The sequence below is a fragment of the Cynoglossus semilaevis genome, chromosome 13 (assembly GCF_000523025.1).
Source record: "Cynoglossus semilaevis isolate Cse_v1.0 chromosome 13, Cse_v1.0, whole genome shotgun sequence".
Classification (NCBI taxonomy): domain Eukaryota; kingdom Metazoa; phylum Chordata; class Actinopteri; order Pleuronectiformes; family Cynoglossidae; genus Cynoglossus; species Cynoglossus semilaevis.
The window spans coordinates 10,487,102-10,514,880 of record NC_024319.1 but is presented as its reverse complement, the minus strand read 5'-3'; the positions used below and the strand labels follow the sequence as shown (position 1 = coordinate 10,514,880).

At 41.7% G+C, this 27,779-nt stretch overlaps 2 protein-coding genes across 6 annotated transcripts; one reads left to right on the top strand and one right to left on the bottom strand.

Annotated features, from left to right (window-relative positions):
- Positions 1–237: 237 nt before the first annotated feature.
- Positions 238–4,486, top strand: igflr1 (IGF-like family receptor 1). Its single transcript, XM_008323538.3, has 7 exons — positions 238–380; positions 1,113–1,305; positions 1,393–1,423; positions 2,344–2,413; positions 2,509–2,586; positions 2,702–2,806; positions 2,886–4,486. Exons 1-7 carry the CDS (start codon positions 296–298, stop codon positions 3,209–3,211), a joined length of 888 nt encoding a protein of 295 aa, XP_008321760.1. The 5' UTR covers positions 238–295; the 3' UTR covers positions 3,212–4,486.
- Positions 3,811–27,426, bottom strand: kmt2bb (lysine (K)-specific methyltransferase 2Bb). Of its 5 annotated transcripts, none has more exons than XM_017037709.2 (37): positions 26,975–27,426; positions 25,717–25,789; positions 21,903–25,625; positions 21,646–21,827; positions 21,340–21,459; positions 21,034–21,220; positions 20,713–20,944; positions 20,565–20,632; positions 20,218–20,475; positions 19,645–19,751; positions 19,407–19,532; positions 18,712–18,825; positions 18,441–18,587; positions 18,232–18,324; positions 17,607–17,724; positions 17,391–17,504; positions 16,663–16,847; positions 16,465–16,566; positions 16,056–16,166; positions 15,593–15,669; positions 15,200–15,423; positions 15,010–15,113; positions 14,492–14,629; positions 14,205–14,363; positions 13,969–14,086; positions 13,790–13,868; positions 13,517–13,677; positions 13,254–13,421; positions 9,966–12,783; positions 9,651–9,751; positions 9,122–9,259; positions 8,764–9,016; positions 7,636–7,743; positions 7,396–7,479; positions 6,419–6,548; positions 6,049–6,343; positions 3,811–5,104 (listed from the first exon to the last, which is right to left on the bottom strand). In XM_017037709.2, the coding sequence occupies exons 1-36, from the start codon at positions 27,302–27,304 to the stop codon at positions 6,068–6,070; spliced, it is 11,526 nt and encodes a 3,841-aa protein (XP_016893198.1). In that variant the 5' UTR covers positions 27,305–27,426; the 3' UTR covers positions 3,811–5,104; positions 6,049–6,067. The 5 variants fall into 5 exon arrangements, with proteins under 5 accessions (XP_016893198.1, XP_016893199.1, XP_016893200.1 ...); XM_017037710.2 differs by having other exon boundaries at positions 3,811–5,101; XM_017037711.2 differs by having other exon boundaries at positions 3,811–5,079.
- Between the last annotated feature and the right edge of the window lie 353 nt (positions 27,427–27,779).

The following is a 27,779-nucleotide window of genomic DNA, read 5'->3' as shown; positions in this document are numbered from 1 at the left end:
AACTGAGTCATGATTAGGGATGACTCACAAAAAAGGGAACCATTAATATTTTACCAATATCATTTACAAAAAAAGTATTTTTCAATATTCCTAACTAATCTGAAAATTGTCACTTGTCTTAATATGAACTATTAAATATTACATTTTTTATTTCATTAGAATGACTTGATTAAAATGTTAAATGTGAAGGATGTCTTGACGTCAATCCACAGCAACTGTGAGCTCGTGGGCGTGCTGCTAAGTATGTGAGTGTCAAAACAGAGAGGGCTTACCATAAACACTCAGAGCTGTGAAGATGGGGCACTCTCTCAAATGCAGCAACCTGACCACTCGCTGGGACAGGCATATGAAAAAGTGTGTGCCATGTGAAAAAAAGCCAGGTGGGTGAATATAATCTACTTTGGTGTACTTTCTATTTTAATAATGTGATTGTATTGTTAAATACCTTTGGTGTTTTAACTGTTTTCTGTTTGCTGTTGCCTCTCTTTGCCTGGTATCCCTTGAAAAAGAGTTGGTTCTTCTTTCTTTTTGTTAAATAAAGATTAATACATTTAAAATATATATATATATATATATAATTGATGTTTTAAAAATAGTTAATTGCATTTTTATTTTCATGTAAAAATGTTGAGACCAATTAAGGAAAAATGGGTTTTGCCTGGAATCTCAGTGGCTGGACACGGGAGCAGCTAGGGATTTTGGGAACCATGAAAATTTTTACTGGGCTTCTAACACAGCGGGCCAGGAGTCCAGCGAAAGAAATGTATGCTATTTTACATAAAACTATACTATTTGATGGTGTTTTTGACTATCATTCCCATATTTGTGAAAAAACAACTACATGGGAGTTCAGTTGGGGAAACACTGAGCACCCTGAATCCCCTTTTAATCATGGGGCCCTAAAATCCTTCTCCTTTTTATTTTGTTGATAGCTTTTAATGATATTGTAATGATAGCTTAAAATAATATATAAACAGTTAAAAACAAAGAGTAGAATAAGGTTCATGGGTTTGACATTTCTACTACTTATTTTTTTTGTATGCCCTGTGAGACAGGAAGTAGTCAATGATGAATGTTAATTCAGATTTTTTTTTGTTGTTGCTATTACATAGGAACTGAAATTACACCTAACTGTGGGTATGACGACCAAGGTGGTATTCATGAACTACAGCACAAAAATTGTACACAAAATTGTACCTTCAATGATGGCAGTCAGGCCTACTGTCAGCCCTGTACTTCATGTCCACCTGAGTTCACCGTGCATGTTTGCAACTTAACTTCTGATACTTTGTGTCAAGCACCAAGGTAAATAAAAGGCTCCAGAGCAAAGGGGGTGGGGGTAACATTTCAGACTGAGTTGGTGAAATCATTGTTTTAACATTTTCTCTTCAGGACTCAGTCGATGACAAGTGCTCCAGTCACGGTGAGGAGGACATTGCCTTACTTCAACTCCTTAACAACAGTTGTATTCTTCAGAACAGGAAATAAGGTTTAGTTGTGTTCAAAAGAAAAGTTGCACGTACTGAGAAAAATCCCCCAAAAGTTGAACTTTGAATTAACCCTTTGTTGCTTATTGAAAAGATTTGCTGTTGGTTCTATTATGTCATCCAATACATTAACAGAAGTTTTATGTGCTTTTATAGCTTACAGTACTTGAAATATAGATGTTATTATTTAGGCTGTATACTATTTCTGTAACACCATGTAGACCATGTGAAAGAATAGAATAGAATAGTCTTTATTGTCATTATGTTCAGTGAAAACATTGGGGAAGGCTTCTCCGCAGGCGTATCACAGATACACACATACTAACGTTACTCTGCTGTAATGGTCACTTAAATAAACAACAAAAGAAAACAAAACAACAAGCAGCGATCAGCACTACAACAGCAGCAAGACATTTACATGAAATATAAATAATAATATAGATGTTATTGCACAAGGCAGTGTGTTGTGGTGCTGTGAGGGCATGTGTTAGTGCGTGTGTGAGTTCAAAGGCTTGTTCATTTAAGGTTAGGGAGGAAAGTGGTGACAAGTGGTAGTTCGCATGTTGCTAAGGAATTACAAGACACCTTAGTTTCAGAAAAGTAAAAACAGCTATTAAAAATGATGATGCACTGTGTTGTTGTGACTTGTAGGAAAACAACAGCTGATGAACTAATCTTTAATTGCGGGATTGTATTACAAGTCAGGAGTGGTGGAGAAGTATATGAGGGTGGTGCGGAACATTAATATAAAATCGGTGACTGGCGAGATCTGGTCAGGACGGATATTATGTTATTATAAAATATTATATTCAATTTTATTTCTGTACTGTGACAACCAAATATTCTATTGTTCTAGACTCATGCAGTTCAAACAGCAACCTCCACAACACCAAAACCAACAAACCATTCCACTCATCACAACATATGTGAGTGAATCCTTCATTATTTCAAAGCATTTAGTAAACCTCTGTTTACTAACATGTACTACTAACACTACTATTTTTATAAACTTTTTTTGTAGGGCTCGTGCCTTTAGTCATCCTGTTGATCGTGTTTATTTTGTGTATTGCCATTGCCATCTACAAGAAGAAAATCAAAGGTGTGCATCCAAACGTTAAGGTTACCACACCGATACAGACCACTGGAGCAATTGAACCAGCTTTCACAGCGGACTCGTTGAGAGTTAACGTCGGTTTTGATTGTGTTGAACACAGGACGAAGCACAATGCTGAGTTCCAGAAGGAAGTCTTCAAAGCTCCGTGAAGGACCCATACCGCTCTTTGCCTCGTCTGCAGACAACGACCTGGAGGCTCTTCTTAGTGAGTAGACGTCCTAACCCTAACCCTAGCCCTAGCCCATCTACGCCCCTGTATTTAATACCCAACGTGTTTCCTCCAGAGCCTGAGATCCACCTTGCCCCGCTGCAGACCCTGCTGGACCACCTGGATGTTTTGGAGCAGTTGGTGGTTCTGTTGGATCCTGACAGCCCAGGAGTGAAGAACACCAAACATTTGGCATCATACTGCTCATTCCCCTCCACCTGGATCACCTACACCTACTCCATGAAAGACACCAAGAGTCCTCTGAAAGCGGTGTTGGAGGGAGTCACTAGCAGGAACCCCGACTGGACAGTCGGCCACCTGGCTAGGTTGCTCAAGCAAATGGAGCGCAACGATGCCATCGCGGTTCTCAGCCAACTCAGACCAAATGAGATGGCTGTGTGATTCATCCTCACTGTGAGACAACAAAAAGCAATAACAGTGTAAACGTATTTTAAAATTTTACTTAACGCAATTTCCTCCGCTCCACGTTCGGTATTAGCGTCGAGCCTGGCGTCATGTCCGTCAAGATATGCGTCCGTGTGAAACACGATAGCGGAATCAATCTAAAGCGGTAGTGAAACTAAACTTCGATTTAGCACAATTGCAATCGGATATTTTTTTAATCCATTTGATTTGATTAAGCTAGCTCGAATCAGTTTACAGTGTTTCGTAATCATTTTGATAATCGCGTCTGTCAGGTCAGTCATGAACTGTGGCGGGAGAGGTTATTATGTTATTCTTAGGTGAAATCTGTCAAATGTGGTAAAACGTTACTGCGCAATGTGTTTCAATTACAATAACTCTGTATTTGAGGCACGGTAATCGCAATGGCCGTGGAATTAATGTATTAATTGTAGATGAAAACCGCTTCATTCTGATTAAATGAACACATTTTTAATAAAAGAAACTATATATAAATCTATAAAACCCCTACAAATAAATGTTTTTATAAACAGACATAAAGACGTGGCCTCAGTCACTCACATCCACAGTCAAAGCACTTTGTTCAAACATCCTGACATCTTTATTAGGCAAATAACATTATAAATAAAAAAGTGCATAGAAAAATTAAACAGGTTTAGAAATATGTATACAAATATTTACAAACTTAGGGTTCATTTGTACATAGTAACAAAGACGTAGAATTAAAGATCACATATCTTCTCTTTTTTATGTTTTACATTTACTTTAAAATAACCCTACTATATATATTTATTATTTATTTATTTATTCGTGTGTGTGTGTGTGTGTATATATATATATATATAACATACAGCTATCTTAACAGATTCTGGGAGAGTTGGTGATGATAACTTAAGGTTTGGACTTTTGCATCCTTCGCTTCAGAAACACTCACAAACACACACACACACAGGCATACAAAGCACAGGACATTAAACCAAGCTACACTCAAATTATCATCCTCTCTTTTGCATCAGTTTTCCCAAACACCTGTCTCAACAGCTGAGGTAGAATCCTTGCAGGGAGTCGGAGTGACTGCTGTTATTTTTCAGCAAGGTGATTGACACATGTTAATCTGGGCTCCATCCCAGTGATTGGACAAGCAAAAAGGTAATGGGGTAAAGATGAAAAGAAAGAAAAAACATTATGGTACATTATCGCTCTAACAGATCAGCAGAGATCAGAGTAAAAAAAAAAAAAAAATTAAAGATTAGGGCTTAGGAAGGCAAACAGTGCTCAATTTTTACTCGTGTGACTGATTCCAAGAAAACCAGTAATCAAACTGAACCCAAAATAAGATTAAAAAAAATGAAGCGAATAAAAAGAGCAATCATTTAAAATACCTGCTGTAGAACAATTTGTCATAAAGGCTTATAAATGCGTGACACAACTGCTCAACACGAAAAAAAAAAAAACTTCAAGTAAATTAGTGAAACAAAGGACATATTTGTAAACAATAAAATAAAAAAAGGACACAAAGCTGGGAGATCAAATACACTAAGACCACCACCGTTTATACAATGCACAACCGTTAAACATTAAAAACAAAAAAAATCAAAGGATGAATAAATATCAACAGTGTGTGATTTCAAAACAGCCTCAACAACAACGGCACTGTACATCAACTAAGAACAAGGTAAAACGTCATTTTAAAGGTGCCGTGTGTTTATTTCTCTCAGCTCCTTTCAACACTTCCTGGTACGTTGCTACGGCAACGTAAACAAAATCCGAGCTCTGGCCTCCACGGACCTGACGCTGGAGTGAGCCCAGAGGCTCAGTGGTGTGATGTCTGACGATGGATGACCTCCCTGGTTAAGAGATAATCGGTGGCTACTGGTTCAGATGAGGGGAGAAGAAAATGGTGGGTTTTATGGATGTTTTTGCATTTATAGGGAAACAAAGTCTTATTGCAGTAGATACTAAACATCAGCGGTGTAAATATACATATATAGACTCACCACGACTCTTAGCTTTTGGCTTGGGTAGTGTTTGCTACATACACCTTATATAGACACACACACGTACAGGCAAGCACACACACACACACACACACACACTTTTAGGTGATCTAATTCTTGAAAAAACACGATTGACTTAAATGTGAAATATAAGAGTTGAACCTCGCAGAGACACATCTTAGCACCATGGTAGTTTAGTTATTAACGACAAAGAATGGTCTGTTAATTATAATGAGAAGAAGAAAGAAATTTCAGACTTTGTTGAAAAACTGTTAAATGTCATCTGAAAAGAGAGAGAAAAATTATCAAGATACGGTTAAGTGTTATGAGTGTACAGACGGTGACGTCACTGCATGATGGAGCGACCGCGATAACAAGTGCGCTGCAGACAGGACACCTCCCCCTGATGAAATGGATTAAACATCGCAGGAGTCTCACAAACGCCAATCGCGGGTTGTTGTTGCTGATTTTGTTTTTTTCTCATGTGATTCAAACATAAGGCTTGATGTGTGTATCAGAGAACATGTCTTGGTGTCAAAACATGGCTCCAGGAGCCTCACTCAAATGGAAGAAACTGGTGTTAAAAAAAAATCCTGTTTTTCCTCTCTCTGTAACTTTTACTAATGTTGACACATAGGAAAACACAGAAGAACCTTGACCACACACACTTTTTAGAAGCTAATGAGTTATATGTGAAGATTCCCCTCCGGTGGTTTAAACCAATAAATAGTCCACACATTTCTTCCACTAAACCTGTGGTATGGGGGTGGTAAATTTTTCCATTTAGATTCAAACACTCTTCATTTAAGTCGAACTTACAGGATGTTCCAAGAATCTTTCAGTTGAGGAAACGCCGACACCTCCTGGCTCCACAGTTGCAGCCCAGCTTGTTGCTGGCGTCCTCGATGGGGAACTTGTAGTCGTAGGTGAGCTCCTCCCCTCGGTAGATCTTCCTCAGAGCAAAGATGACGATGTGCTTTCGCCCCTCCACGTTGATCACTCGTGAGTAACAGTTGGGTTCGCAGGAGTGGTTGATGAACCTGGCCGCGTTGCCGTGCATGGTGGCATCCACCACGTCAAAGTCATCGATGCGGAACATGTAGCAGCCAATGCCCTGGGGAGAGGGAGAGCGCCTACGGTTGGATTTTGTTCAGACTATAACTGCTGAGTGTGGAAGACTCAAACCAACCTTTCCATCATAGTACTTCTCCCGTTTGTCAGTGAGAACTGAGCGGATGACGATGCCTGCGTATTCGATCACCATCTCTCCTGCTTCGATGTTCCTCTTGCAGAACAGACCACGGCCGTGAATTGCAGACCTAAGACACAGGACACAGTGACATCAGACACACAGATTTAATGGTTGTACTTTTAACTGTGTCATTAACTGTGATTATTATAGACCAGAAGGACTGGGCAGGTGAAGAGAAACTAGTGAGGGTTTGAAGCAGACAAGTAGTGACGTCAGGTTCACCACAGTCAACGGAGAAGTAACAGCAGCAGCAGTGACAGTGTTAAGGTGGACACTCTTTTATACATATTAGGGCATTCAAAAGTGACACGTTCATTTTTTTTTTTTTTTTTAATCAATCAGATATAAATAAATGTATTTTATGGGCCAATTGTGTTGACTAATTTACAGCCCTAATTATTAACCTTTAACAATACACAGGAATAATTTTTTCATATTAAAGAATGACAGTTTACATTGATCAACATCCAAATTGCATGTATAGGCACCAACACAATATTTATGAGTATTTACACATGCAAAGGTAATAACATTGTTAGTATATGGTTAATGTGAATTTTGTTATTAACAGAGTCAAATGCAGAATTCTCTCTGCTCATTTAGTTAATTTTATTAGCACATGAGAGAAATATATGTTTGGAATAGCAGGATAAGAGTGTAAAAACAGCAGAAAATACATTATATATACATATATACTAGATAACATCATATCAAATGTACAAATGTGTATAAACCAAAAGACTTGTCAAGGGGTCCCCCAAGAGACAAAAATCATGTATTTGACTTACTTATGGCAAGGTTTAAAAAATGTTTTTTAAAAACTCTATCAGTGAGAAAATGTCTTTAAATAATTTAGAAAAGACAAAGGAAATTTAGAAATCACTATTTGTGAAATAAATGAACTGTGTTCTGACCTGTAGACGCCTACAGCCTCCTTGGATGTTCGTTCCAGGTGTCTGAAGCGCATGGCCATGGGCAGCTCCAAACTAGTAGCCCGCCTGAAAGAAGAAGTAAATAATTAAAGCCAACAAACCAGGTTGTTATAAAAAAAAACCAACAAATACAATAAAAATGTTCATTTGATACAACTTTTAGTTATATAATGATTAAATCTAGAAGTACAACAACAACAATAATAATAATGATAATCTCACCGTGTGGACTTCAGCAGAATCTCATCCTCCTCATCATCATAAGGCCCAATGTCAGGGAGCTGTCTGTGCTGAGAGGCCAGGAAGTTGAACATGTCAAAGGTGGATTTCCTGTAAAGAGTAGTGACAAACGTATATCATTTGTGGTGAAGACTGAAGAAAACCAGTTGGACAAAAACAACAGTGCAGCAACAGGTGACTTGTTGAATAAGGCTGGAATCATTTTTAAAATAGTTAAAGCTCCAAACATATGTTCTGAGTGACTTTAATGTACATTTCACTAGTTTCTCAGCATCAATTCAACAACACTACTATTTCACTGAACTGCAGTTGCAGGTTTTCACTGCTGGAAATTACAGATGGTTCCACTAATTCACAGTTTCTCTAAACTTATTTAACCAACACTTCATTTGTTTATTGAAACAATGTTACACAAAAAAGCTCTGCTCACTTTCTGGTCATCTGGCTGTGTTAACTATGCTGAGAGTTTGATTTTTATTTTTCAATTTGATTCTTTTATTGCTACAATGTCTAATGTGACTTCAGTGTCAGTTAGAAGATTTATTGTATGATACAGAAATAGTCATTTGCTTCTGGATGGAAACAGACTTCTGGTGAAGAGAGGAAAAGATTGTGGTTTCACACCTACACACAGCACACCTACACTATTACCCACAAAGCAGTGACACCTATAGAACACTGTTGTCAAGCCCATTGCGTATTTATTAAAACCCAACCTACGAAAGTATCACAATGGTACCAGCGATTACAAAAATACTTGTGAAAACCCAAATGTGGCTAAATTTGGAAGTACTGTCTAACAGTAGCAGCACTAGCAGCAGCAGCAATGTGTCTGTAATGCTCTATGGGGCAGTCGCAGCACGTCAGTGTGCATCAGTGGGTACCCCAACATGCAGGTTTTCTCATAAGAGGGAAAACCTGATTGGATCTGCGTCTGTGTCTAGTGTTTGACTGCAGTGTACAGTACTTGGATTCAATGCTGTTGTTTTTAAACGTGGTTTAAAAATAAAACTGAAATTGAACCTAACAACAAACTCACCAGATCTTTAAACCTACAAACTAGAATCACAAGTTTGATGAGTTTTCCTAAGCAGTAATTTTTAGCCATACCTCAGATGGATTTCGGAGCGGGCACAGCCACTGGGATTAACAGGAAGATCATCTTCTTGGCTGAACTGTTTGAAGAAACGGAATTTGTGGCGTTGACAACGGGGAGCTCCTTCCAGCTGCTCCAGTAAGAACACCACCGTATCGTGGAGGAGACCGAACATCAGGGCACCAGTGATCTTCTGGAAGGTGAGCGGTCTCAGTCTCGTGATGGCACGTGCTTCCTGAACGCCGTCGATCACTGCCTTCCAAGCCACTGAAAAAAAGTTAAATTATGTCAGACAGAAAATATAACAGACATGACAGTTGTTTCATTGTTTAGTTTCTTCTACTGAGAATTTAGGAGAAATATTAGCCCTACCCTCAATACTGTCTGCCTCAACGCTGAAACCATCATCACTGGTTATTTCAAAACGTAAGTGCGGCTGCTCTTTGTTGGTGGGAAATTCCTCATCCTCATCAGAAATCGGTGGCTCCTCATCTGAAGCAGAAGCGGCACCTGGAAGAAACACGTCAAACATGTCAAAAAGGAGAAAAAGAAGATGTGCTGCTTCAAAAAAGATTACATCTATATATAAAATTCAAGTTATGGCAGAAGTTTATAAATTAAATTCAACACAAATCAGTTCACATTTATAACTCAACTTTACCAACAGAGACATCGGTGAGTTGGTTGAATTAAGGATTGAAGCCATTTTATTTAATTTGTTTATCTCAAATTTGTTTGCCTCGAAGCCTTACACGGACTGTGGTTGCACTTTACACCAGCAGAGGGCACACTTTAACCGGATAACTTACTCCACAGAGGCGCATACAGTTAGTCAAATGACAGAAGCAGAGAGGAAACTGCAGTCTGCACCGTTAAACATAATAATACAACAAGTACTCACCAGAATACTTCCTCCAGTCGGTCAGATTGTTGTGTCCCACTGGTTCACGCACGACCTGTTTACCTTGATCCACCCGAGACATGAACTCTAAAGAGTTGGACCTGAAGAATGCAAATATTAAAATGAAAATATGTACAGTGACAAGTGAAAAGATAACAGCGGTTGGAACACAGAATGTTTTTTGTTTTTTTTAAACTTCCTAAAGGCATGTCAAATAAGACGATGTCGCAAAAACTTAATTAGATATCATATATATATATATAATTAGATATACTGTTATGACCAACCAGAAATCCACCCTTTTAAGCAGCTTACCCTGTGCTGTCTGAATCACTCATGTGCTCCTCCTTCACCTCATCCAGGTTCAGGATTCCTTTCACTGTCGGAGTCTTGATCCTGACTCCTGAAGCTCTGCTGGACACACTCTGCGGGGTGACCTTGTGCCGCTGCGGTGGTGCCGGTGCCGGTGCCGGCTGCTGCTGCTCCTCTTGCTCGTGGATAGGCTCTGGTTTCAAAAAGTCAACTTTAGATTTCTTCGTGACAATACGGTCTGAGAGAGAAGACACTCTCTTCATGCGAACATGGGTGCGAGGCCGGGGTGCAGACACAGATGGTGCAGGCAGTGCTGGTGGTGGGGCTGGTGGTGGTGGTGGTGAAGGAGAACGAGGACACTTCAGATTCTCCAGCTCTTCAGGTTCAATTAACAAGCCAGGTGGCAAAACGAGAGACGAAGGGCTGAGCGAGCGAATGCCACTGTACTTCGGGGTGTAGTTGCTCGCCATGGCCTGGTAAATAATGGCTTGAGCGCTCTCTGCCGGAGTCACAGGTGGTTTCGGGGTGGACACGGCAGCCGAGCCTGCGGCCTTGGATGACTTGGATTTTTTGGGTGCACTGGACTCCTTCTTCTTTTTTGGCTTTTTTAATTCTAGTGCAGTCTCATCTTTTGAAGCTTTTGTATTCTTCTTCGGCTTCTTCACATTTACAGAGGCCACGGCACCGTTGCTGTTATGAGTGAGGAGCTGCATAATAGTGGTGGGGTTCTGCTCGACAGGTGCAACTGGCGGAGCTGCTCCCTGCACCACGTTTGCCACGGGGGTTTGCACACTCATGTTGCCTGCTGCTGCCAGTGTGGCTGACAGTGCATTACTCTGTAAAAGGCTTGCGATCTGAGTGACGCAGTTGTAGGACGAGGAGTTGGGGGTGGGCAGTTGGAAAGTGTTGCTCTCTGGGTTTTTAACAAAGATCTGCCCGAGGCGGTTCACAAGCAGAACGTGAGGAGTAGGATCGACGTTTGGGCCGCCCACCTCTTTGACAGTAAGAATGGCGTGACCGGATAAAGCCTGGGGAGCAAGCAGCTGCGGCTCCAGAGCTGGTCTGGGCGTGGAGAAGTTGATGGAGATCGTGTGTCCAGAGGCAGTGTCCTTCTGCACTGAGGAAGAGCTGTATCCATTTAGAATAACAGGGGTGGTGGTGGTTTGAACTGCTGGTGGTGCAGCTGTGGGTGTTGACAGCTCAGACAGTGATGCAGAGGAAGAGACAATGGGGACGGCTGTGGACACCAGTGCCTGAGCGTCTGAGGAGTAAATGGTTCCAGGAACAGTTTCTACTGAGGGAAGTGTGCCTGAAGAGGCTGACAGCACTGGATCATTTTGAAGGAAGACGTTTGATAGAGGTTGCGTCAGGTCACCCACTGGGGTCAGGGTGGTGAGCTTAGTGGATGGTGATGAAAATGTTGCACACTCTTGTGAGCATGTTACTGGCTGAAGGGTAATGCTAGTCAAAGATGACTGACTGAACATCTGCATAGAATCCATCAGTCCATGAGAGGGCGCCTGTACTTCTGTAGAAATTGACGGAGGCTTGAGAAGATCCTGCAAGACACCCTTGCTATTGCCAGCAGTGTTCGCTGGTGATGGGTCGACTGGAGTAGGGGGGATTGTTGGCAGATTTACACAAGAGCTTTGGTCTGCAGAAAACTGTGAGGAAACAAATCCCTTGTTATCCACACTTAACAGATCTTTTTTTGAATCTTCTCTGGCACCGTAGGGATTAGAATCTTTGTGCTTATCACTCGACGACGCCTCCGGGACAGGACTATGGACAGCATTTGTGCAATTTGCAGTTTGGAATCCAGTGAATTTTTTGTTTTTAGGATTTTTGGCATTCTGGGCCACTTTCTGGGCGTCGTCATTTGTCACTATACTTGCATCGCTCTCTGTGCCATCATCAACGCCATCAAGCTGAGCCAGAGTTCGAGAGGAAGGAGGAGAGGGACATTTGGCAAGATCTTTAGATCTGGAATGACTGACTATTGTCCGTGAGAAGTCAAAGTAATGCTCCATGTCTTCGTCAGAGGAGGATGTGTTTCCAATGTCCTTCCTGGCTGCGGCTGCAGATCGGGGCAGACTGGCAACAAGGGTCTTCTTCTTTTTCTTCTTGTGCTGGTCTTTGGCTGCTTCCCAAAATTCCTCCTGGTCCTCACCTTCCACTACTATCTGGCCCTCACAGTTCATGGCCACGCCTTCATTCAACAGCGTTTCTTCAATCTCTAGTTCTGTCCTCATCTCTTGACCCAGGTTCAAGGTGGAATCCTTGTGGAATGAACTGTAGGAAAAATCCTTCACATCCCTCTGTGGATCTAGGTCTCTGAGTGGTGAAGTACCATTTGCTGGAGACACATCTTCAGGCTCTGGTGAAGCCAAAAAGTTGTGCGGCACCTCCACTGAGTCAGACTGACTGAGATCAAACGATAGCCGAGGTCTGGGCAAATGGATGGAGGAAGAAAAAGACAGACTTGGCGGAGGAAAGTTTCCTGCACTGTCCTGCCAGGACGACTGAGGGAAAAATGCTGAGGTATTCCCAGTGGATCGGATGGAGGAAGCACTCCTGCCTCCACCAGGACGTGATGAAGGGGAACTTAACAGGTTGTCTGGAGGCAGGGGAAACAGTGGGGAGGCGGGCAGGGAGGACTTTCCGGTACGAAGGGAGACGGGTCCAGTCAGAGGTCCCAAAGGAGGGGGCATGTGACTGCGAGGGCCTGTTGTGTGTGAATGTGAGCCGTGATGATGAGATCTTCGAGTCTCCTCAAAGTCACTAATGGTTAATATGTGGTGGGGTTTTAACCCAGCTGTTCCTGAGGAGAAAACAGCAACAGGGAAAAAACTTCAGTCTGCTGTGCTTTAAATACAGGGCTGTCAAAGAACTCAAACATTTAATTTGATAAATGAGACAAATAAATAAAACGTTAGCTATGGATGAATCACAATTTATCATAATTCTGGTTACTCGTGACATAAAGTCAAAACAATCTGTAGTGCTGTGACAGGACAAGTAACAGCAGGTATATGTATATATGTTTTTGAGATGAATCCAAATAATAGAATAATTAAACATCAAGAAAACAAGCATAACTTTTCTAACTTTTTTAAATAATGTTGGTAGATTTCATTTTTATCTCAACAAAATTAATTAATCTACAATCCCTACCAATCTATATAGCTAGGTTAAAATAAGAAATGTCACCAAATCATAAACGTGAGTTAAATGTAAATTAAAGTTTACTTTTAAATTCTAATAAATTAGATTTATTAATTTTAGTTTCACCTGGAGATGGCAGAGGTCGGGACAGTCCCCCAGCTGGTCTCCTGGTTTGGGATTTGCTGGGAAGTTTAGGTCGTGCACTGCTCTCTGCCCTGAGGGGTGGTCCGAGGACGAGGCTTTCCTCTGATAGTGGCTGAGGGTCTGTCAGAGGAGCTTCTGCGACGTCAGACACTGAAGAGTTTAAGGTTTTAAGAAGAAGAAATTACATTTCTAATCATCACAATGTAGTGAATGACTGATGCAGTGGTGGTGTGATGAACACTGACCGGGAAGTGGACGTGGACTGTGGGATATTGTGTGATTGTGGCCTTGATTTGGCAGGTCCTCAACAGGCTTCTCGGGGACAATGGGTCGGACCTCCCGGATTGTACATGTATACTTGCAGCGACGCAGAGGATTGACTGTACTCCAGTACCACCGGGAAGACCTGAGAAAGGATGAAAAGAAGAACGATGAAAAGTGTTGGATCCTTCTTTTCGAATAGTAATTCTAGTAAACAGGGAAAAAACTGGTAATAAAATTTTAAAAATGCAACTTACTGAAACCCCACAGGACACAGTTTCCCTCTGTTAGCAGAAAGTTCTGTCAGAACACCCAGCTTCTCTATCTGTAAGGAACCTGCAGAGCCACACACTCAATGTTTAATACAAGCTCTCATTCTATGAGGTGAACTCTGAAAGAAGGAAACGTGGCATCCGTCTCAAATAAAGGTGCTCACCAATCATGACATTGATCACTTCTGGTTCTAACCCTGTCAGGAACTTCCTGCGGAGGCTGATCCCTTCAAAGTCCACATACACCCTGCGATTAACCTCAAATTCTTGACCAGTCACCATCTGCTCAATAAAAGATGAACAACAATGGTCCAAAATTATAACATTATAAAGAATTATAACAGGTAATTAGGTGACGATCAAAAAAAAAAGACAACAGGAGAACGTTTTATTTGATTACCCTGCCGCTGATGAGATGCCGGTGTTTGTGGCAGTAAACCTTTTTGTCATCCTGGAACACACAGTGACGGGAGCGGGCACACATGAAGTGGTAGTTGCTTTGACAGGATGTCAGGCAGCAGCCCACTGTGGCACCTGTCTGGTTGCAACGTTCACATCTCTAATGGAGGCCATAAAAAAACATGTCTGGTTAAACAAATCTGCAACAATCGAAAACAAAAAACCCGAGAAATCTTCTGGATTTTATTCTGATTCTCTACGTTCTTTATTATAAATTAATAAACCAACCATTAAGCGCCCTCTTGTGACAGCACTGTGCACATGTAACAACGAGCCATTATCCTCTTCAAACACCTCTGCGGACCACAGACAACAGTTGACGTGTGCCCACTCATTCTGGCCCAGGAACAGCAACCTTCCTGCTTCCTGTGAACAAATGTGAATCTTGGCGTGATACAATGAAAAAAAAAAAAATTGTATTGTATTTACAAACACCCACAGCTCCTTCACTCACATTAGGTTTAAGGTCTCCATATTTTTGACACAACGAGCACTGTCTCTCATCTTCTGTTGACCATCCTGTATCCAGGTCAGCCTTTGAGAGCCGGCCTCTTTTACCTGATGAATGTCCAAACATGAACATTAAAGAACAGAACAGCATTCACTTTGACAAACCACTCACTGGTCCTCACTGGCACCTTTACCTTTGAATTTAAGTCTGACCGCTCTGCTGGTTTTGAAGTGATTCCTGCTCATTAGCTCCCCAGACATTGGAGAAAGCAAACACCCACAGCTCCTTCACTCACATTAGGTTTAAGGTCTCCATATTTTTGACACAACGAGCACTGTCTCTCATCTTCTGTTGACCATCCTGTATCCAGGTCAGCCTTTGAGAGCCGGCCTCTTTTACCTGATGAATGTCCAAACATGAACATTAAAGAACAGAACAGCATTCACTTTGACAAACCACTCACTGGTCCTCACTGGCACCTTTACCTTTGAATTTAAGTCTGACCGCTCTGCTGGTTTTGAAGTGATTCCTGCTCATTAGCTCCCCAGACATTGGAGAAAGAGCTTCCTCTTCTTTAACATCTGAGCCCTCTCTGTTGTCCTCCTGCAGCAGCCCCAGTGGAGCCCTTGATGGAAGCTCCCCCCTCTCCTTCCACTGAGCATACACGTGCTCCGTGGTTGGAGGCTGGACGGCATGAGAGAGCATCCCCCTGTAGACAAAAGACCACAGTCAGTTTAAACACTTCTCACCTGTCGGTCTGGACCAAAAGAAAAGGAAAAGAAATGACAAACTACAGCAGTCGTCCTTCTGGACAGGTTATGTACGTATAACAACCTATGTTTTTGCACATAAAGTAATGACAGCAAACCATTACTTACATGGGCAAATCTTTGGTACAAGGGTTCCACACCTTCGGATCTTGACTGTTAAACCAGTTAAACACCTCTTCAAGGAGCTGCATAGGAAAATCACACTGGTCAAATACTCGTTACATCAGAACATGACATGAGTTTGTCATTATTAAACAGAAATAGTCAGAGTCCATACATTATAAGCTGATGCGTGTGTGTCAATTTTTATATAATCCAAAAATGTAATTCAAAGTAATTCACATCACAGTGTGTAGACAGCCCCCAGTCTTTATGCACTCACTTCATAAAAACTAAAGAGTCAGAACTGTTCCTTTCAGTCTGGTCAGATCTAAATCTCAGTATTTCCAGGTAATTTAGTTACAGAAATCAGGTGAGAAAAAAAAACATTTTACTATTAAGCGGGGAGAGAAGAAAAGAGCCTCGGTAATGAACAGAATTGAAATGGTATAAAACTTAAGTCATGTACAACCTTAAGGTAGTAAGAGCGTGCCAGGGCAGTGGGTCTCTGCTCCTCTGGAAGTTCGTCTTCTTGCTCCAGCTTGTTCCGTACCACCTGCACAACATCTTCATGGAACATTTTCTAAAGAGAAAAACGAGGTCATTAACTCAAGTGCTCAGACTTCTCCTAGATCTGACATTAACGTGTCCTTAAAGATCATTTGTTCAGGCTGTTTTGTTTCTTGTGCTGACATTAACGTGTCCTTAAAGATCAAACCACATGGTGGTCAGTGTTTCAGTGGCATTTGTTCAGGCTGTTTTGTTTCTTGTGACTACAGTTCACTTTCGTACACAGTAAAAACTGATAATTTTGGTTGGCGCTTGATTGAATTGGGGAGATTTGTGAATTCAGGTGTATGTCTGGGTTTAAATGGTCTCACCAGTGAGGTGTAAAGGCCTTTGTCAAACTTCTTGCCAACAGCTCGAAGATCACAGGCTGGCTGTCCTTCTCTTCCACTGTCAGAATCAGTTAACTTTTCACACTGTAGCAAAAACAAAAGCAAAGTGATGAGTGAACGTTCATGCGTTCAACATGGAAAATAAACAATGAGATTCACATTCAACACCAGGCCTCCTACCTGTGAGCAAGTAACAAGGTGTTGAGTTAGGGTGGAGGAAAGCAGGCACGCCAACACCTTCTCCACCCCAGACCTGAGCTCGATGTACAGCAGCTCCCTCCAGGCACTGGGCTGGGTCACACTGCAGGGTCGGCACGAGTACACCACGCTCTCTGGCAGGCTGGACAGGATCTCGTAGAGCTCGTCTGAAACGATTGAAGAAGAATTTGACGACAGAGATGAATGACCTGTGTTCATCACACGACACCAATAAATATTTCAATTGGGAATGTCCTGCAGGTACAGTGGAGTAACTGGACAGCTGTGTTATGTAGCGGAGTGAATTTTATTTGCACAACTCTTTTGTTTTGTTGAGTTTAATTCATGACGGTGCATTTTGGAAGTAATGAAAAAACTCAAGAAAAAAAAAATTCTAATTTTTTTATCCCAGTGTGTGTGTATGTGTGTGAGTGTGTTTGTTTTATGATTATAATAAATGTTAAATCCCCACAGTACGACTCCTGTCAGACCCATGCTGTTTGTTCCCAGATATAATCAATAGTGTCTGAATTATGTGTTACTGTCTCTCAGCAGAAACATTTTAGTAGAGATGGATGAAAGATCTTTGCTGCATCAAACTATGAGATAGTTGGATTTTCAGTTACGATCTACAGTGGACTCCAAAATCAGTAAATATCATGTGGTCCCCAATATTAAAGCCTAAAAATTAATTGCCCCATTTTTCTTACCTGTGAGATCCTCACATTTGGCATGTACCCAGTGGTTACAGGTTCCACACTGCATCATCTGACTGTCATAGTCATTGTCTTCATAGCACTTGAAGCAAATGGGACAGTAGTTACCTGATAGGAGAAGGAGAAATGATGCTCAATGTCAGCACTGACAGGTAAAAAACATACTTCGTTTCTCGCTAGTTACTGTTTCCTGGGTGCTGAAATTCTCACCCTGGTCGTAAAGTTTGGAACAGTCTGGACAGAGGCCTTTGTCGTGGTTCCAGTCGGTGTCCCAACTCTTCCCTGGTGTGACGCCACAACTTTTACACCTGATACATGTCATACACACCTATAGATAAAAAAACACATTATACCAGGGGTAATTATGGAGAGCGGAATGATGATGATATATATTAATTATACAGTCAAAATAAAGAAAAAACAATCTGGCAGATACAAAGTAAATCAGTGTTTAAACTGGAGTAACACATTCGGATGAGAGCCAATCAGAGCCTTGTTTGTTGACTAAAAGGTGGGACCTTTGAAGTGAAATTCAATCATAGTTGATGTGTTTCCACAAGAAGAACAAACATAATACAGCATGGAAACAGGAGCAGAAAAACTCTGGTCAATTTGTGAAATATTGTGATTAAAACATGTTCAGTAGAAAAGATATACAGATATAAATTACTTTTAATGTTTTAACAAAAACTATACTATTACTATTAATATGTACATAACAAACACAAATTGTATGTTAGTCAACCAAATCTGACATAAAATAAACTAATAAATTAGAAAATATATATAAACAGCTCGACAACAGGAACAGTCTTAAGACTCATTTTTAACTCACCCAAGCTTTTCTTTTCTTGTTTTGCTTTGGATAGTTGAGTCCCAGACAGGAAGCATGATAACAGTTCTGGCATTGTTCACACTCCAACAAAGGCTGAAGTAGACAATAAATAAATCAAGGTTCACTGTCTACGTTTCAGTAACATTAATAACCAACTCTGCACTTTCAAAAACTAAAATGAATTAACGACCCAAGAGTGCGTCCCCTACCTTTGAAAGTTTGTTTCTCCTGCCACACACGTGGCAGAACTTGCAGCGACGACAGCACCAGTTTTCTTTGTTTTCCTCTGAGGGGCGCTCTGATGCTTCAAGGCAAAACTGGTGGAAGGGCTCACAGCATACTTGGCAATACAGCATCTGTAGGAGTTCAAACAATGTCCCATAAGTTTAACATTACTAAAAAAAAGCCTAGTAAAGTGACGTATAATAATAAAGCTCTAACATTTCTAGTAATAGGGCACAGAGTGTTTAAAACACTCACCTCATGTTGGCCTTTACTGGCACAAAGGAAGCAGACGTAGGGTGGCATGACTGGTGCAGAGCTCAGGACGCTCAAACCACCCATGTTCCAGACATTCTCCAACGCACAGTCCTCCTGAGAACAAGACATTAAATATGACATCACCAAGGATCTTTTTTTAAATCCTAATCAATCAACTAAATATGTAAAGTCACTATTGAAGTAGGTTTCATTTTGGAAGTAGTCTGACGTTGTTGTTAAGCCATGCCATATAAACGTGATCCAGTCACAGTTCATTCAGTTTGTTTGTCACAACAAAATGGGAATGGGATTCTACACGTAAATTGACAAGGAAACTAGTGGGCAACCCCTCTCCCCCGACAGTACCATAATCAAAATGAAGCCAAGTTCATCAAAAAGCCCATGAGTTTAACACCTAAGCTGTGTGAGGTATTAATGTTGTCTATTGATAAAAAGAGCTTTGCCCCGTGCACTGAGACACACTGAGATGTTGATCATTATGGGTACACTAATGTTAAGTCAAGTACACTGTTACTGTAGTAGTGGCGATACTTAAGTTAAGCGGCGTTCCAATTAGGAATAACAGGACAAACAACAAACAGACATGCTTTTTTTCCCATCACTGTACGTTGATGAAAATGCCAAACATTGTTGATGTAAATCAAGTAAAAGCACACAGTGAGTTCATGACCTACTTTGAAGTCAACCCTGATTTTGTGAGTAGGTTTAGAAGATTCAACTTCTCTCTGTTCAAAACCATGGGCCAATGCTGCCAGCACACTGGGAGGAGTCTGTTCCAACGGTCCCTGAGATGTCTGACCCTGAGAGACAAATTTAACATATTACCATATGAACAACTAAACACAAAGGAAAACTAGGTTTTAACCAATAACAGTCAGTAGTTCCAATGATCAACTCAGAATTACACCTCACCTTCTCTGGTTTGCGGCGCACAGGCTGTACACGGTGTGAACTGGACTTTCGATGACGTATTTCTTCATCTGAAATGTCTCCCAAGAATCCATCCAGAGACACAAAGTCTTAAATGAGACAAAGAAGCACAATCATGTTTTTAAATAAAACACAACAGGCCTGGATCTTATTATTTAATATCATAATTATGTAGGGAGGTCAAATTAAATAATTCAGCAAAAAAAAAAAAAAAAAAATCACCCCACAATCTTAATCTTTTCACAATCGTATGATGTGGTTAAAAAATATGCACGGTTACAACACAGCATGGCGAATCACATCTGAATGTACTCTGTAAATATTAGTCACTACACACCTGTCAAATAAAGTTACAGTGACTAAGCCGTGAGGGCATACAGTTCTTTTGCCCTTTACTCATCGTACCCAAGCAGCAGTTATCCACAAAAAGATTTCAAAGAAAAGGGGATGGCACAAAAAATGTTTCCAAAAAATAAAAAATTAAAAAAATTAAAAAAAAATCACAAAACACATTGTAGACAGTCAGCTGAAAAAATTAACTTGACTTCGCCTCACCCTGACTGAAGCGGTGTCCAGCACCTCTTCTCCTGGCTGGTGATGCAGAGCTGGAGGCAGCTTTGTCATCGTCCTCCGAGTCATAGTCCACCAGGTCAAAGTAGACACGAGGTTTCACGACACGCTTTGGTTGTTTCCTAACTGAGGGACTGCTGCCTTCACCCTGAAGACCAGAGGGCGAGTCTGCGGCACACTCGTTTCCTTCTTCATTACTCGAATAACCCCCGATAAAAGGCGACCGCCGCCTCTTGGATGAACCTGAACAGAGAGAGGAGGGACAAGTCTGACTCACTGCTGTTTGGACAGTGCAGCAACAACAGGTGGCTTTCACGCTCCAGTGGAGTTACCTTTGGGAGCTGCTCTTCCACTCAGCCGTCGTGCTTTCCTCTCCTCAATTTGATCACATCTCTTATAGCTTGAGAGAAGGAGAGGAAAATGTTACTTTTGAGACTAGTGTGTTCTGTTGAAAATAATTAGTGTGCATCACCAACTTACACACAACACTGCCTCTTGGTATTAGGTCCACCAAACTTTGGTTTGTCCAGGCAGTTTATGCACTTGCCACAATCCTCCTCGTGATTACAGCCTTTGCACACTCCACATCTCCGAGAACGATACCCAAAGGGTCCCAGTCCCTTCCGCTTTGCAAAACTTGAGGGTTTCTTGACCTTGGTGACCTTTGCATCAGACAATTCTGGGCTGTCTGATTCTGATGGGGATCCAACATCTACAAAAAAAATGATAGTAATTTTCGTTAACTCAGCCCTAATCCGAGACATTAGGCCCAAATCAGTTTGTCATTCCTGTCACACCTACCTTTAGTGACAGCAGATGGGGAAATGCCACTTCTCTCATGGAGAGGTAACGCGCTGAGTCTGGGAATGTCATCGGGAACCAAGGCCCGAGGCTGTCCCAGCACCACAGAAGCAGCACGGCACACATGCTTGATTCTAGGTCCTCCAGCTCTACGGAACTCCTGGCAAAGTGGGGAGATGACCTGGGGCTTGAGAAGAATCAAAAACTCATTAGTAATTATGAAGTCACGTCTTCATTCACTTTTACCAACAAGGAGATGAAATTTCGTTTTAGACCAAATTACTTGTTAATGAAATAAATACATACTTGTACTTGTGGTGGCTCAGTCTTGACTGGAACAACAGGTAGAGGCTGCATCCTCTTCTTCCTCTTCTCTCTCTTGGAGGTCATATCACGAGCCCTGGCGCCACTGGGTCCAGATAACAGCTGCAAAGTTGGTGGAAGAAAGTAAGGCATCAATACAGCCAAAGAAAAGGACCATTTGCAATTATTATACTTTTAAGTCCCATTAAGAGTTTAACTCTGATGAAGTTTTTCAAACATAAATCTCATGAAACAATGAATAATTAGTGTTTGATTACTGACAGTGTCTCTGTGTCGCCTCATCCTTACCCTGGATGACTTGAGCTGCTTCTGTTGATCAATTTTTATGAGCTGGACCTTTGCTTTCCTGAGGAGATTGAACATTCGCTTGTTTGCTCCAGTCAGACGTGCTCTTTGTGAGGGACCTTTCTCCACAGACCCAGGACAGTCTCCACTAACTGTGTCAGCGTTCTTTTCCGACCGCTGCTCACCTGCATCAAACATAAAGAAATGTCAGTGCGTGCTCTTTAAAGAAGGTAAAGCCTCGACTTAGTCATTTTACTCACCTGAGAGAGGTTTGACGCTGTGTCTCCTGGCTTGGTTCTCATCTGACGTCTGCTGAAAAAGAAAGGACTTGAAGTTCGCGGCCTTGATACAAACTTTTCTCACTACTCCAGGAGTGCCAAGGTCTTCGATCTTGAGCTTTGATTTCTCCTTCTCGGACGATGTATTTCGTTGTCTGAGGCTGATGCTTATGGCCTCGTCATCGAGACCTTCTGCTAGGTCAACAGAAAACTGTGGAGGTTTAGTTGCAGAATCCAAAACTTCGGCCGAACTTTTGCTTTTAGAGAACACTGTGTGCACTTTGTTTAGCTTTTGAAAGATCTTCATGGGAGCCGATTGTTTAGCAAATTTAGGAGAACTTTTCGTTTTCTGTGCACCTACAAGGCCAGCAGTTACTTCTGTTGGCTTATCCGTGGGTGAGGATAAGAACAGACCCTCACATTTCTCTTCCAGAGCTTTGTCCAGTGTATACTCGTCCTCGTTAGACTCTTCTGGCATGTGCCACTTGAAACTGGAGTTCTTAAAAAGAGAGCGACTTTTTTCACCCTTGGTGCGTTTTTTCTCTGAGAACAGGCTCTCGGCTATGTCCAAGTTGTCCTCCAAGTCCTGAGCTGAAAACAGATCAACATCCAGGTGAGCTTCGCTTAATAAGTCCTCATCCTCAACTGGAAGGAAGGGTGAAATCGGCCTGCTCATCACATCATCCCGTCTCTTAGCTGAACGTACTGGCACACCCAGCTGTACGCCCTTCTTTGGAGAGTTTCTTCGAGGCAGAACCGACATTCCAGCATCGTCCATAAATCTTTGTGGTGTCTTTATCACTCTGGAGGATCTGGCACTAACAACGGGCATTATGAAGTGCTTGATGTTTTTCATAAACTTTGATTTACTAGGCTGGGTTTCTACAATGTCAGTCTGGCCCCCGTCGACCAACGTGTCTGTTTCTTCCTGTTTTAAATTATCCTTTTCAAGGCCCATTTCTAGAAGTGTTGAAATAATTTTAGCCTGTGGTTCTGGACTCTTCGACCCCAAAATCTGAAGGCCTGACTCCGTCTTTTTGTACCTTTTCTGCACCCCAACGAGCTTAGAGCTCAAAGAGAGAGTGGTATCTTCCAATGATTTGGAAATGTCACTCTCCCCTTCAACAACTTTCTCAGCATCAGACAACTCAAGTGGAGCAAACTTCCCTTCTCTATTTCTGTACCTGTGCTTCTGTCGCTGCCCAATCAAACTCTTACGTCTCTTTTTTGCTTTTTTTAGTGGTTTTCTTTGAAGGCACAAAGTTTGTGGTTGACTTGCTTCACTTTCACATACAAACAGTTGTCCACCATCTATTAGCTGGATGTTTGTTTCCTCTTTAACCAGTGGCTGTATCTGCTCATCTGGCTCTAATGCAAGCTTCTGTTGTGCCTCAGACTCAACCTCCTCTGACAGACCTACGACTGCTTGTACAGGCAGAGTGTCTGTCTTTAGTGCAGACTCTGTGTTGACTGGTTCAGCTGCAGCCTCCTCAGTGTGGACAGTGGTGTCAGAGGGGACCACAGCTTTCTTCTTTTGAGTAGATTTCTTTTTACCTACTTTACTGTTTCTAGACCTTTTGGGTTTGGAAGCCACGGCCAATGTTTTGGCCTCTTCCTCCAATGCAGGCAATGTTTTGGCATCTTCATGCTGTGGTTCCACTCTATGCTCCATCGCAGGCAATGGGTTGTCCTCCTGATTCTGTGTATCCAGCTTTTCCTCCACTACAGGCGATGGAGTGGCCTCTTCAATCTCTGCACCTGCTACTTTCTCCACCACAGGAGAAGAGGTGGCCTCTTGGTTCTGTGTTTCGACGTCTTTCTCCAACACTGTCAATGTTTTGGCCTCTTCCTTCTGCATTTCCACCTTGTTCTCCACCAATGACAAGTCTTTGGCCTCTTTATGTTGTGTTTCTTCTTTTTTCTCCATCTCCACCTTACATGGAGAGATTTCTCCCGGCAGATGTGATGGGTCATCTGTTCTTAAAGAGTTTCTCTCAAGAACATCAGTGGCGACAGTATTTGTCACTGGTGAAGGCTCCGCAGGCAAAACTGGACCAGAGTTTTCAGGAAGAACTTGTGGAATCAAATCATCACTTGAAACCTGATGAGGGTCGTTAACAAGCACCTGCTGCGCAGCTCTTTCCTGCGGACTTTTTCTCAGTCTTCTTTTCTGAGTGGGCACTGGTTTATGACTGAGAGATTTGGTTTGTCTGGAGTCAAGAGTTGGTGCCCTCCTCCGTAGCCTCCTAGTTGGTGCAACTACAGTATCCAGACCTGTTGAATTATCCTCATGAGTTTCACTTGGATCTTTGAGAACATCCTCCTTTTCATGTACAGGAACAACTTGTTGAATTAAGAATGAAGGCTTGGAGCTTTTTTTACGCTTACTCGGGGAGGAGACCTTTTTAATCTGAAGAGGTGGAACCTTCCCACAATCTGCTTTTTGTATTTCAACAGGAGAAACTTCAGTTGCAGGGTCCTCTGATACTTCCAATAACGGGATGGACTTTTCTTCGACTAACACATCGCCTTTATTTTGGGGTTTACTTTCTGGTGGAGAAGGGGTTTGTAGTATTTTATCCACTTCGCCTACTATTTCAGCAATACCTGCATTAGATAAAGTGGACTGATCCACTTCGGTCACAGTTTCTTCTGCAACCTTCTCAGTGTTTTCAACACTAAGTTTTTGAACTTCTTCTTTCACCAATGTTAAAGTCCATATAAATTTTTTACGCTTTTTCTTCCGAGCTGAATCCTTCCCACTTGCTTGTGCATCATATTTTGGGTTTCTGACCCGTATTAGCTTTAAACTTGGGATCCTCATTTCATCTTTTACAGAAGAAGTGTCTGTGGATGAAGGAGTGTAGTTTTCTGAGACGGCAACCTCCTTATTTAACCGCTTGCTTTGCCTTTGTCTGGTCCTTCTCTGCACTTGTTTAAACTCCACAGTTGTAGGAACTGTTTTCGACTCCACAGGAACAGTAGCATTTTTGCTCTGACTTTCTGCTGCATGCAGACAGTCTGTTACACTGTTGGAGAGTGGGTTAGACACTCTACTGCTCCTGCGAACTGCGCGCTGATTTACTTCTGAAATTTGCTCTATTAAAACATCCCTGTGCTTTAACTTTTTTGCATTTATTTTTGGCTCTTTCGTCTGACCTTCAATGGCAGTGACACATGGATCAGTTGGCTTGCCATCTTTCAGTTTTTGGTCATTGACCAAAGCTTTTGGGCTTGGCTGGCAGACAGTCTCTGTAACCTTTGAAGCTGATCTCCCACGCCTCCTTACAGGAAGTGTCCCATCCACACTATCTTCTGTGCCAAGATCACCCTCAGGTAATTCCGCTTTTAATTTCACATGAGCACTTGAAATCTGGTTGGCCTGAATATCCTGGGACTTCTTTTTCTTTGTCGATGTTTCATGTCGTTCCTTTACAGTTTTCTTTTTGGCCACCAACTTTATAGTAATCCTTGGTGCTGCTGATGAGGCTCTGCTTTTACTGGACCGTCGATCCATAGTCTTCCTTTTTGTTGAACCTTTCTTGCCATCCTTTGCAGGCTGTGCTTCAGAAGATAAACCATCTTCCTCTGAAGCCTTAACATCTTCGACAGGATCAGGTGGGGAAGTAACTGCCTCCACTGATGGCATGTTAGATGGTAGCTTCTCACGTTGCTGTTGTTTAGATTTTGTGTTGCCAGCATCACCTAAAAAAAATAATTTTATTAGATCAAAATGCACATCCCTTTTATACTTTAAAAAAACAGGGCTCGTAATAAAAGTAGAAAATGTGTTTACCTTTTGAAGGATTTTGTCGGCCCGTCCCTCTGGGACCTCGTCTCTCAGCTTCAAACCCTCTGAAGTCATCTCCCTTAAAAATACAAAACAAATCATTAACAAAAAAAATCAATACAACATCACTCCATCAGTGGGTGTTGATCAACTGCAACAGTTAAGGAAATAACATTCCATTTACTATGAAAGCATGACATTATTAAATATACCATAATTACAAAACAAATCAAGTGAAATGAAAACATCCCTAGATCATGCAAGCTAACCTTAGCATATAGGGCTAATAATTATGTAAAATAGTTCACAAGGAAAATACTATTTTCACAGAAACATATTACCCAAACGAATTAATTACAGAAACATTTTAAAAATACAAAAACAAACAGATAGTACCTGCAATACGTATTACCGTAGGCAAAACCTGAGTGACAGAATGTAGAACAGATGACTGAACTACAAGACGTGGTGAATTGCAAAAAGCTTTATGAGAGGATTGCCGTTAAATGTATTAATGTGCATGTATAATGGTCGTCCACTTGTGACAGCGAGGGTGCAGCTTTGGAAACACCTCTGCACCACCATTTAAATGTGTACTGTATGGAAAACCAGCTAGCAGTTAGCTAGTTTCTACTCACTTCTGACTACGGGGAGGCTTTATTTCTGCGCATATTGTAAACTTTTAAAGTCTATGGTTGCAGTATACGTATTAACAATTCATTACTAAGTCCAGTTAACCATACCTGACAACACAACTCCGTTCCAATGAATGCATTTTAAACAGAAACAGAACGGTTGTTAGCAGTTAGCCTCTCCGCAGTATACGCTAGCCTTCCCGTTCTTTGTGTTCGCTGAAGTCGCTGCTGTTGCTACTCTGGCTCGCGAGCGGGCCACACATGAAACAACTGCGCTCCATGTTTACAAATTAGCGCACTCACTAACTGGCTTTAAAAGAAATAAGTCACTCTCGTGATCTCATTCAGCAAAAGTCGAATCCTTAAACTGCAACTGAACTACTAGCAATTGTGTAGAGGTGAAAGTACTCCGCTGCTTTGTCAAAGTGGCACAGTGTTGCGACTCTTCATTAAATGTCAGGCAAAAGCCACTGGGGCTAATATCAGTTAGCATGTAATGGTAGCTCAAGTTAGCTGAAGGATGTTGACATTTCTCCATGGCACCAATCAGTTACACTGCTGTGTTACAAACACTTATTAAGACATGGAACAATCACAAAAATATAAGAAAGTAAAATAAAGATACTAACTCCTGGTTCGGTTTGGCACCTCACCTCTTCACTCCCACTAGAGCTGTATCCAGCTTGCCCAAGGACCTTGTGACTCGCCTCTATTCCAAGTAAACGCAAGTGAGACTGGTCTTCGTTTAACGACAGAACCAGGTTTGCGGGCCTTGGCCCTCCGCTAGTCACATCATCGGCTTCTAAGCCTGAACGTCCGAGTTGCCATCGCTTCTCAGAGCGCAAACGACTGCGTGACGACCAGGGCCGACCGGGGAAACGGCCTCTGGCCGTAGCGGTGCCACCTTGGCCTCCTACGGCAGCCGCGGTTGCTGATCCGCATCCCGCTGCCGCCATCATTGCTTCAACAACAACACACACACACCGAGGGCTAGCAGTTCGCTGAGAGACAAGAGGGAAGGCGCCAGATGGGAGGGGGGCCACGTTGCAACATGGGAAAGTGAGTCTTTACCACGAGGCTCAAACCCTGACAGAAAGAGGGCATTTGTCGCCCACTCGTGGCACACAGTTTTTAAATACTCTACTAATTTCTAATTTCTAATTCCTGTTCATTCTAAAACAAAAAACCACAGCATCTCAAATCAGTTTGATAAATCACTTTAACTTTCAGTAGTTTTGGAACTTTGTAGGAATGTTTGTATATTATTATTATAATAATTGTAAAGTATTTGAAATGCTGACCTAAAATTGTTATACATAAACGTTTAAAAAACAATGTAAACTAATGATGACTAATTTACTTTGTTTAGTGTATTAAAATAATTAAAATAAAAAATAAAATACACTAGCAAACAATGGATTCATTTACACACAC

Excerpts from the sequence above, each read along its gene's own strand:
- igflr1 (XM_008323538.3), top strand. The coding sequence starts at position 296 with ATGGGGCACTCTCTCAAATGCAGCAACCTGACCACTCGCTGGGACAGG. Across the intron at positions 1,424-2,343 it reads TGACAAGTGCTCCAGTCACG|ACTCATGCAGTTCAAACAGC; the intron begins GTGAGGAGGACA and ends CTATTGTTCTAG. Across the intron at positions 2,807-2,885 it reads CGACCTGGAGGCTCTTCTTA|AGCCTGAGATCCACCTTGCC; the intron begins GTGAGTAGACGT and ends TGTTTCCTCCAG.
- kmt2bb (XM_025061815.1), bottom strand. The coding sequence starts at position 27,304 with ATGATGGCGGCAGCGGGATGCGGATCAGCAACCGCGGCTGCCGTAGGA. Across the intron at positions 25,790-26,974 it reads GGTGCCAAACCGAACCAGGA|GGAGATGACTTCAGAGGGTT; the intron begins GTTAGTATCTTT and ends TGTATTTTTAAG. Across the intron at positions 14,364-14,491 it reads TCACAAGAGGGCGCTTAATG|AGATGTGAACGTTGCAACCA; the intron begins GTTGGTTTATTA and ends GGCCTCCATTAG.